The 12582-nt window shown below is 41.7% G+C and overlaps 1 protein-coding gene across 3 annotated transcripts in view; it reads right to left on the bottom strand.

The window, feature by feature from the left end:
• Positions 1–12582, bottom strand: part of LOC117328190 (SAM and SH3 domain-containing protein 1-like) — a 114767-nt gene that overhangs the window by 45771 nt on the left and 56414 nt on the right. For all 3 annotated transcript variants that reach the window (XM_033885607.1, XM_033885608.1, XM_033885606.1), the window contains exon 5: positions 9992–10044. In XM_033885607.1, the coding sequence (XP_033741498.1) occupies positions 9992–10044 (53 nt within the window). The remainder of the gene's footprint in view (positions 1–9991; positions 10045–12582) is intronic.

Below are 12582 nucleotides of genomic sequence, written 5' to 3' on the forward strand. Positions count from 1 at the left end.
CAATGATAGCCTACTGTCTGTCAGGGTAACACCCATAGTACCAACCAACATGATAGTCTACTGTCTGTCAGTGTAACACCCATAGTACCAACCAAACAATGATAGTCCTACTGTCTGTCAGGGTAACACCCATAGTACCAACCAAACAATGATAGTCTACTGTCTGTCAGGGTAATACCCATAGTACCAACCAAACAATGATAGTCTACTGTCTGTCAGGGTAACACCCATAGTACCAACCAAACAATGATAGTCTACTGTCTGTCAGGGTAACACCCATAGTACCAACCAAACAATGTTAGTCTACTGTCTGTCAGGGTAACACCCATAGTACCAACAAACAACGATAGGCTACCATCTGTCAGGGTAACACCCATAGTACCAACAAACAACGATAGGCTACCATCTGTCAGGGTAACACCCATAGTACCAACCAAACAATGATTGTCTACTGTCTGTCAGGGTAACACCCATAGTACCAACCAAACAATGATAGTCTACTGTCTGTCAGGGTAACACCCATAGTACCAACAAACAATGATAGCCTACTGTCTGTCAGGGTAACACCCATAGTACCAACCATGATAGTCTACTGTCTGTCAGGGTAACACCCATAGTACCAACCAAACAATGATAGTCTACTGTCTGTCAGGGTAACACCCATAGTACCAACCAAACAATGATAGTATACTGTCTGTCAGGGTAACACCCATAGTACCAACCAAACAATGATAGTCTACTGTCTGTCAGGGTAACACCCATAGTACCAACCAAACAATGATAGTCTACTGTCTGTCAGGGTAACACCCATAGTACCAACCAAACAATGATAGTCTACCGTCTGTCAGGGTAACACCCATAGTACCAACCAAACAATGATAGTCTACCATCTGTCAGGGTAACACCCATAGTATCAACCAAACAATGATAGTCTACCATCTGTCAGGGTAACACCCATAGTACCAACCAAACAATGATAGTCTACCGTCTGTCAGGGTAACACCCATAGTACCAACCAAACAATGATAGTCTACTGTCTGTCAGGGTAACACCCATAGTACCAACCAAACAATGATAGTCTACTGTCTGTCAGGGTAACACCCATAGTACAAACCAAACAATGATAGTCTACTGTCTGTCAGGGTAATACCCATAGTACCAACCAAACAATGATAGTCTACTGTCTGTCAGGGTAACACCCATAGTACCAACCAAACAATGATAGTCTACTGTCTGTCAGGGTAACACCCATAGTACCAACAAACAACGATAGGCTACCATCTGTCAGGGTAACACCCATAGTACCAACAAACAACGATAGGCTACCATCTGTCAGGGTAACACCCATAGTACCAACCAAACAATGATAGTCTACTGTCTGTCAGGGTAACACCCATAGTACCAACCAAACAATGATAGTCTACTGTCTGTCAGGGTAACACCCATAGTACCAACAAACAATGATAGCCTACTGTCTGTCAGGGTAACACCCATAGTACCAACCATGATAGTCTACTGTCTGTCAGGGTAACACCCATAGTACCAACAAACAATGATAGCCTACTGTCTGTCAGGGTAACACCCATAGTACCAACCATGATAGTCTACTGTCTGTCAGGGTAACACCCATAGTACCAACCAAACAATGATAGTCTACTGTCTGTCAGGGTAACACCCATAGTACCAACCAAACAATGATAGTATACTGTCTGTCAGGGTAACACCCATAGTACCAACCAAACAATGATAGTCTACTGTCTGTCAGGGTAACACCCATAGTACCAACCAAACAATGATAGTCTACTGTCTGTCAGGGTAACACCCATAGTACCAACCGAACAATGATAGTCTACCGTCTGTCAGGGTAACACCCATAGTACCAACCAAACAATGATAGTCTACCATCTGTCAGGGTAACACCCATAGTACCAACCAAACAATGATAGTCTACCGTCTGTCAGGGTAACACCCATAGTACCAACCAAACAATGATAGTCTACCGTCTGTCAGGGTAACACCCATAGTACCAACCAAACAATGATAGTCTACTGTCTGTCAGGGTAACACCCATAGTACCAACCAAACAATGATAGTCTACTGTCTGTCAGGGTAACACCCATAGTACAAACCAAACAATGATAGTCTACTGTCTGTCAGGGTAATACCCATAGTACCAACCAAACAATGATAGTCTACTGTCTGTCAGGGTAACACCCATAGTACCAACCAAACAATGATAGTCTACTGTCTGTCAGGGTAACACCCATAGTACCAACAAACAACGATAGGCTACCATCTGTCAGGGTAACACCCATAGTACCAACAAACAACGATAGGCTACCATCTGTCAGGGTAACACCCATAGTACCAACCAAACAATGATAGTCTACTGTCTGTCAGGGTAACACCCATAGTACCAACCAAACAATGATAGTCTACTGTCTGTCAGGGTAACGCCCATAGTACCAACAAACAATGATAGCCTACTGTCTGTCAGGGTAACACCCATAGTACCAACCATGATAGTCTACTGTCTGTCAGGGTAACACCCATAGTACCAACCAAACAATGATAGTCTACTGTCTGTCAGGGTAACACCCATAGTACCAACCAAACAATGATAGTATACTGTCTGTCAGGGTAACACCCATAGTACCAACCAAACAATGATAGTCTACTGTCTGTCAGGGTAACACCCATAGTACCAACCAAACAATGATAGTCTACTGTCTGTCAGGGTAACACCCATAGTACCAACCAAACAATGATAGTCTACCGTCTGTCAGGGTAACACCCATAGTACCAACCAAACAATGATAGTCTACCATCTGTCAGGGTAACACCCATAGTACCAACCAAACAATGATAGTCTACTGTCTGCCAGGGTAACACCCATAGTACCAACCAAACAATGATAGTCTACTGTCTGTCAGGGTAACACCCATAGTACCAACCAAACAATGATAGTCTACTGTCTGTCAGGGTAACACCCATAGTACCAACCAAACAATGATAGTCTACCGTCTGTCAGGGTAACACCCATAGTACCAACCAAACAATGATAGTCTACCATCTGTCAGGGTAACAACGGTAGTACCAACCAAACAATGATAGTCTACTGTCTGTCAGGGTAACACCCATAGTACCAACCAAACAATGATAGTCTACTGTCTGTCAGGGTAACACCCATAGTACCAACCAAACAATGATAGTCTACTGTCTGTCAGGGTAACACCCATAGTACCAACCAAACAATGGTAGTCTACCATCTGTCAGGGTAACACCCATAGTACCAACCAAACAATGATAGTCTACTGTCTGTCAGGGTAACACCCATAGTACCAACCAAACAATGATAGTCTACTGTCTGTCAGGGTAACACCCATAGTACCAACCAAACAATGATAGTCTACTGTCTGTCAGGGTAACACCCATAGTACCAACCAAACAATGGTAGTCTACCATCTGTCAGGGTAACACCCATAGTACCAACCAAACAATGATAGTCTACTGTCTGTCAGGGAAACACCCATAGTACCAACCAAACAATGATAGTCTACCATCTGTCAGGGTAACACCCATAGTACCAACCAAAAAATGATAGTCTACTGTCTGTCAGGGTAACACCCATAGTACCAACCAAACAATGATAGTCTACTGTCTGTCAGGGTAACACCCATAGTACAAACCAAACAATGATAGTCTACTGTCTGTCAGGGTAATACCCATAGTACCAACCAAACAATGATAGTCTACTGTCTGTCAGGGTAACACCCATAGTACCAACCAAACAATGATAGTCTACTGTCTGTCAGGGTAACACCCATAGTACCAACCAAACAATGATAGTCTACTGTCTGTCAGGGTAACACCCATAGTACCAACCAAACAATGATAGTCTACTGTCTGTCAGGGTAACACCCATAGTACCAACAAACAATGATAGCCTACTGTCTATCAGGGTAACACCCATAGTACCAACCAAACAATGATAGTCTACTGTCTGTCAGGGTAACACCCATAGTACCAACCAAACAATGATAGTCTACTGTCTGTCAGGGTAACACCCATAGTACCAACCAAACAATGATAGTCTACTGTCTGTCAGGGTAACACCCATAGTACCAACCAAACAATGATAGTCTACTGTCTGTCAGGGTTACACCCATAGTACCAACCAAACAATGATAGTCTACTGTCTGTCAGGGTAACACCCATAGTACCAACAAACAACGATAGGCTACCATCTGTCAGGGTAACACCCATAGTACCAACCAAACAATGATAGTCTACTGTCTGTCAGGGTAATACCCATAGTACCAACCAAACAATGATAGTCTACTGTCTGTCAGGGTAACACCCATAGTACCAACCAAACAATGATAGTCTACTGTCTGTCAGGGTAACACCCATAGTACCAACAAACAACGATAGGCTACCATCTGTCAGGGTAACACCCATAGTACCAACAAACAACGATAGGCTACCATCTGTCAGGGTAACACCCATAGTACCAACCAAACAATGATAGTCTACTGTCTGTCAGGGTAACACCCATAGTACCAACCAAACAATGATAGTCTACTGTCTGTCAGGGTAACGCCCATAGTACCAACAAACAATGATAGCCTACTGTCTGTCAGGGTAACACCCATAGTAACCAACCATGATAGTCTACTGTCTGTCAGGGTAACACCCATAGTACCAACCAAACAATGATAGTCTACTGTCTGTCAGGGTAACACCCATAGTACCAACCAAACAATGATAGTATACTGTCTGTCAGGGTAACACCCATAGTACCAACCAAACAATGATAGTCTACTGTCTGTCAGGGTAACACCCATAGTACCAACCAAACAATGATAGTCTACTGTCTGTCAGGGTAACACCCATAGTACCAACCAAACAATGATAGTCTACCGTCTGTCAGGGTAACACCCATAGTACCAACCAAACAATGATAGTCTACCATCTGTCAGGGTAACACCCATAGTACCAACCAAACAATGATAGTCTACTGTCTACCAGGGTAACACCCATAGTACCAACCAAACAATGATAGTCTACTGTCTGTCAGGGTAACACCCATAGTACCAACCAAACAATGATAGTCTACTGTCTGTCAGGGTAACACCATAGTACCAACCAAACAATGATAGTCTACCGTCTGTCAGGGTAACACCCATAGTACCAACCAAACAATGATAGTCTACCAGTCTGTCAGGGTAACAACGGTAGTACCAACCAAACAATGATAGTCTACTGTCTGTCAGGGTAACACCCATAGTACCAACCAAACAATGATAGTCTACTGTCTGTCAGGGTAACACCCATAGTACCAACCAAACAATGATAGTCTACTGTCTGTCAGGGTAACACCCATAGTACCAACCAAACAATGGTAGTCTACCATCTGTCAGGGTAACACCCATAGTACCAACCAAACAATGATAGTCTACTGTCTGTCAGGGTAACACCCATAGTACCAACCAAACAATGATAGTCTACTGTCTGTCAGGGTAACACCCATAGTACCAACCAAACAATGATAGTCTACTGTCTGTCAGGGTAACACCCATAGTACCAACCAAACAATGGTAGTCTACCGTCTGTCAGGGTAACACCCATAGTACCAACCAAACAATGATAGTCTACTGTCTGTCAGGGTAACACCCATAGTACCAACCAAACAATGATAGTCTACCATCTGTCAGGGTAACACCCATAGTACCAACCAAAAAATGATAGTCTACTGTCTGTCAGGGTAAACACCCATAGTACCAACCAAACAATGATAGTCTACTGTCTGTCAGGGTAACACCCATAGTACCAAACCAAAACAATGATAGTCTACTGTCTGTCAGGGTAATACCCATAGTACCAACCAAACAATGATAGTCTAACTGTCTGTCAGGGTAACACCCATAGTACCAACCAAACAATGATAGTCTACTGTCTGTCAGGGTAACACCCATAGTACCAACCAAACAATGATAGTCTACTGTCTGTCAGGGTAACACCATAGTACCAACCAAACAATGATAGTCTACTGTCTGTCAGGGTAACACCCATAGTACCAACCAAACAATGATAGCCTACTGTCTATCAGGGTAACACCCATAGTACCAACCAAACAATGATAGTCTACTGTCTGTCAGGGTAACACCCATAGTACCAACCAAACAATGATAGTCTACTGTCTGTCAGGGTAAACACCCATAGTACCAACCAAACAATGATAGTCTACTGTCTGTCAGGGTAACACCCATAGTACCAAACCAAACAATGATAGTCTACTGTCTGTCAGGGTTACAACCCATAGTACCAACCAAACAATGATAGTCTACTGTCTGTCAGGGTAACACCCATAGTACCAACAAACAACGATAGTCTACATCTGTCAGGGTACACCCATAGTACCAACCAAACAATGATAGTCTACTGTCTGTCAGGGTAACACCCATAGTACCAACCAAACAATGATAGTCTACTGTCTGTCAGGGTAACACCCATAGTACCAACCAAACAATGATAGTCTACTGTCTGTCAGGGTAACACCCATAGTACCAACCAAACAATGATAGTCTACTGTCTGTCAGGGTAAACACCCATAGTACCAACCAAACAATGATAGTCTACTGTCTGTCAGGGTAACACCCATAGTACCAACCAAACAATGATAGTCTACTGTCTGTCAGGGTAACACCCATAGTACCAACCAAACAATGATAGTCTACTGTCTGTCAGGGTAACACCCATAGTACCAACCAAACAATGATAGTCTACTACGTCTGTCAGGGTAACACCCATAGTACCAACCAAACAATGATAGTCTACCGTCTGTCAGGGTAACACCCATAGTACCAACCAAACAATGATAGTCTACTGTCTGTCAGGGTAACACCCATAGTACCAACCAAACAATGATAGTCTACTGTCTGTCAGGGTAACACCCATAGTACCAACCAAACAATGATAGTCTACCGTCTGTCAGGACAATACCCATAGTAACAACCAAACAATGATAGTCTACTGTCTGTCAGGGTAACACCCATAGTACCAACCAAACAATGATAGTCTACTGTCTGTCAGGGTAACACCCATAGTACCAACCAAACAATGATAGTCTACTGTCTGTCAGGGTAACACCCATAGTACCAACCAAACAATGATAGTCTACAGTCTGTCAGGGTAACACCCATAGTACCAACCAAACAATGATAGTCTACGTCTGTCAGGGTAACACCCATAGTACCAACCAAACAATGATAGTCTACTGTCTGTCAGGGTAACACCCATAGTACCAACCAAACAATGATAGTCTACTGTCTGTCAGGGTAACACCCATAGTACAAACCAAACAATGATAGTCTACTGTCTGTCAGGGTAACACCCATAGTACAAACCAAACAATGATAGTCTACTGTCTGTCAGGGTAACACCCATAGTACAAACCAAACAATGATAGTCTACTGTCTGTCAGGGTAACACCCATAGTACCAACCAAACAATGATAGTCTACCGTCTGTCAGGGTAACACCCATAGTACCAACCAAACAATGATAGTCTACTGTCTGTCAGGGTAACACCCATAGTACCAACCAAACAATGATAGTCTACTGTCTGTCAGGGTAACACCCATAGTACCAACCAAACAATGATAGTCTACTGTCTGTCAGGGTAACACCCATAGTACCAACCAAACAAGATAGTCTACTGTCTGTCAGGGTAACACCCATAGTACCAACCAAACAATGATAGTCTACTGTCTGTCAGGGTAACACCCATAGTACCAACAAACAACGATAGGCTACCGTCTGTCAGGGTAACACCCATAGTACCAACCAAACAATGATAGTCTACTGTCTGTCAGGGTAACACCCATAGTACCAACCAAACAATGATAGTCTACTGTCTGTCAGGGTAACACCCATAGTACCAACCAAACAATGATAGTCTACTGTCTGTCAGGGTAACACCCATAGTACCAACCAAACAATGATAGTCTACTGTCTGTCAGGGTAACACCCATAGTACCAACCAAACAATGATAGTCTACTGTCTGTCAGGGTAACACCCATAGTACCAACCAAACAATGATAGTCTACTGTCTGTCAGGGTAACAACCCATAGTACCAACCAAACAATGATAGTCTACCGTCTGTCAGGGTAACACCCATAGTACCAACCAAACAATGATAGTCTACAGTCTGTCAGGGTACATACCCATAGTACCAACCAAACAATGATAGTCTACTGCTCTGTCAGGGTAACACCCATAGTACCAACCAAACAATGATAGTCTACCTGTCTGTCAGGGTAACACCCATAGTACCAACCAAACAATGATAGTCTACTGTCTGTCAGGGTAACACCCATAGTACCAACCAAACAATGATAGTCTACCGTCTGTCAGGGTAACACCCATAGTACCAACCAAACAATGATAGTCTACTGTCTGTCAGGGTAACACCCATAGTACCAACCAAACAATGATAGTCTACCTGTCTGTCAGGGTAACACCCATAGTACCAACCAAACAATGATAGTCTACTGTCTGTCAGGGTAACACCCATAGTACCAACCAAACAATGATAGTCTACTGTCTGTCAGGGTAACACCCATAGTACCAACCAAACAATGATAGTCTACTGTCTGTCAGGGTAACACCCATAGTACCAACCAAACAATGATAGTCTACCGTCTGTCAGGGTAACACCCATAGTACCAACCAAACAATGATAGTCTACCATCTGTCAGGACAATACCCATAGTACCAACCAAACAATGATAGTCTACTCTCTGTCAGGGTAACACCCATAGTACCAACCAAACAATGATAGTCTACTGTCTGTCAGGGTAACACCCATAGTACCAACCAAACAATGATAGTCTACCGTCTGTCAGGGTAACACCCATAGTACCAACCAAACAATGATAGTCTACCGTCTGTCAGGGTAACACCCATAGTACCAACCAAACAATGATAGTCTACCGTCTGTCAGGGTAACACCCATAGTACCAACCAAACAATGATAGTCTACTGTCTGTCAGGGTAACACCCATAGTACCAACCAAACAATGATAGTCTACCATCTGTCAGGGTAACACCCATAGTACCAACCAAACAATGATAGTCTACTGTCTGTCAGGGTAACACCCATAGTACCAACCAAACAATGATAGTCTACCATCTGTCAGGACAATACCCATAGTACCAACCAAACAATGATAGTCTACCATCTGTCAGGACAATACCCATAGTACCAACCAAACAATGATAGTCTACCGTCTGTCAGGGTAACACCCATAGTACCAACCAAACAATGATAGTCTACTGTCTGTCAGGACAACACCCATAGTACCAACCAAACAATGATAGTCTACTGTCTGTCAGGGTAACACCCATAGTACCAACCAAACAATGATAGTCTACTGTCTGTCAGGGTAACACCCATAGTACCAACCAAACAATGATAGTCTTCCATCTGTCAGGACAATACCCATAGTATAAGTTGTTGTAAATGCTGGTTTTATATATAGATCGACTTGAATCAGTAAGTTACTGTGAATGCTGGTTCTGTTGTTCAGTTTAATGTAACAGAATACAGAAGGACTAGCAAAGATGTGATGTCATGTGACTGCAGGCAAATCAATAGAAAAACTTCTTATATCATACAGAAACAATACATTTGTCATCATTAGTAGAAGCATGCATTTTCATTAGCTGGCCTTGACAAGTAAATGGTGGATTTCATCATGAAATAAAGACAATGAGTCTACTGCCAAGGTGGAGAGTCACTGAGCATGTACAACACACCCAAAATCCATTGTCCAATTAACAAACATGTCATCAATAACAAAAAATAAACACCTAAAAATTGCATCAGAAACAATAATATGAAAGTAAAGCATGTGGCCCCAAGTGACATTTAATTCCAAGCAATCTAAACTAGTAGTACTGGACATGGTATATATTTATACTGACCTAAATCCTCACAGCCACGCTCTGCCTGGAAGCCTGTGTTGTCATAGATGTATCTGAAATTACACACAATAATATATATCAAAAACAGGGAACATGAAGGCTCTTTTAGTAGACTTTAATCTTAACAATGGCATTGAAGAGTAAGCAACACCATCACAACACAATGTAACACCATTTCTACTACAATACCCTGTGCTATTCCACTCTCAAGCAATTGTATAAATGTACCGACTGTTCGATGTATATATGTTATATTCCACTAGTGGAATATGACCTTCATGTCTTTTGATTGGTCAAAAATTCAAACTTTGACCCGAGCTGCAATTGTTATTGACGTCATCAATAATAGAATGACGTCACATCACCGGGTCCCAGACGTCACCGGTACACTTTATTTGCATATGGGAAATAAGACTTGGCCACGTTTCCCTTTGATTCAAGCTGATATTATTGTGTTAGAAACAGGTTACACGACTCATGATTTTGGGATATGGAATTTATTTCACACTCGCAAGTTATTTTTTAAAAGTTACAAAAGACACTCGCTAAAGCTCGTGTCTTATGTGACTTTTAAGAAATAACTTACTCGTGTGAAATAAATTCTATATCCAACAACCACTCCTTCTGTAACCTCTATACACATCATACACAACATATACCATACACGACATACACCATACACAACATATACCATACACAACATATACCATACACAACATACATCATACATGTCTACATGTTTGGGTGTTGTTTTCAGATTTTTTGTATATCATTTTCATTACAGGGATATATCCTCAAAGAAAATATGGATTCACTGAGCAGACAGCAAATCTAAGAATATGACAAACATAACCGGAGATAACCATTTATGTTTTATTTATTCAAACACCACTAAAGTTTCCAATAAATCAAAGAACTGTATCAAGACAGAAAGTACCTTTCGATCTGCACGATCTGTTCTGCCCACCATTTTGGTCAATGTGGAAATTTCTAGTGTTCTGTTTATAGACATGGCAGAATCCCCATCTTTCTCTCATGTTTTGATTAATTGCCGTACCTGTGCTTTGCTCCCAGGACATCTTACAGAATGGTATTTTACAAATCTATTTCATGATTTTAATTCATAAATCATCAAAAGATTCGAATGACATATATATCAATGGTATACATGTATATACAGCATTTGTTTCAGATATGCATATGCTCATTGTAAGTGTACATGTGTAAGACTCTTGTACTGAACCCCTGTTATACTGCCGAAATCAACATGGGGAAAAAGGTATACCACACATTCTAAACACAATTAATATACTGGGCCACTGTATATCTGATTAGCTGTGAATCAGATTGAGTAGAACAACACAATCCTAAATTAAAGATTGTGTAGAACAACACAATCCTAAATTAAAGATTGTGTAGAGCAACACAATCCTAAATTAAAGATTGTGTAGAACAAAAGAATTTTAAATTAAAACCATATTTCAAAACCTTTCACTGAAATCGACTACACTTATTCGAATCTTCTTTGAAATTGATGATTCCAGAAAAAACTGGAAAAGGCCATGTGTTTTTTGCCCCGTTAATGAAACAGAACAGAATATTGGTTGCCTAACATGAAAGAAAACTCCCAACAGAGAACTCATCTCCCCGAGGGGTCAACACCTCAAGTTTGAAAATATATTGAATCCTGATGCTGAGAGAAGCAGATTTCACACCAATTTGTAAACATAATTTGTATTAAGAGTACTGCTGGCCTGCCTTATTCCAATTTGTATTTTGAATATTTGTCAATAAATCTGTGTCCTTCTGTCTGGGGAGCCTTCACTGGACTTAGGCAGGCAGTAAGGTGCTACACAATTAGCTGTTAGCTGGAGGGAGGCACTGCAGTGATAATTAGGCCTAGTGTGGTGGTGTGGTTAAAGCTGGGTGTTTTGGAATTAAACTGTCTGTACTACTCGGTGACAGAACCTAAGGAGAGACTTGTGACACATGCGACCACATCTTGGTGATTATGAATAGGTAATGCGGACATGATGAAGGTCCTTGTTTATGAGCCTTGGGTTGACTACTGGTCAACTATCCACCAAGATTTTTTTGGCCTGATCAACTCCCACCAGATGTTCAGGACAACAATAGGTCTGTGGTGATCAAAATGGCTGAGTATGGAAATATATTAAATCCTCATTTATTATGGACTGGCTAGATTGGGAAAGCCGTAGGTCAATAAATGCCAGTGTCACAGCAGTGAACTGTCTGCTGTAGAAGTATAGTACTTTACACCTTTATATTCCCAGTCAGTATGGAGAATGACCTCAGTACCTCAGGTCACTGGGGTGGGAGGGAACTACACAAGAGGAGGTCTCCTTGACAACAGTAGAGATGGAGATTTATACACCTGGGCTGGGAAGGTCACAAGGAACAACCAACATAAACAGCTATAACCAGGACCAATGGGCTTGGAAGGTCACAAGGAACAACCAACATAAACAGCTATAACCAGGACCAATGTTTGGGTTATAACTATTGATACACGGCTAAGTAGGCAAATCAACAATCTGCCAGGGTTCCATTTCAGTTTATTTAGCAGCATT

Source organism: Pecten maximus, chromosome 5, assembly GCF_902652985.1.
Source record: "Pecten maximus chromosome 5, xPecMax1.1, whole genome shotgun sequence".
Lineage (NCBI taxonomy): Eukaryota > Metazoa > Mollusca > Bivalvia > Pectinida > Pectinidae > Pecten > Pecten maximus.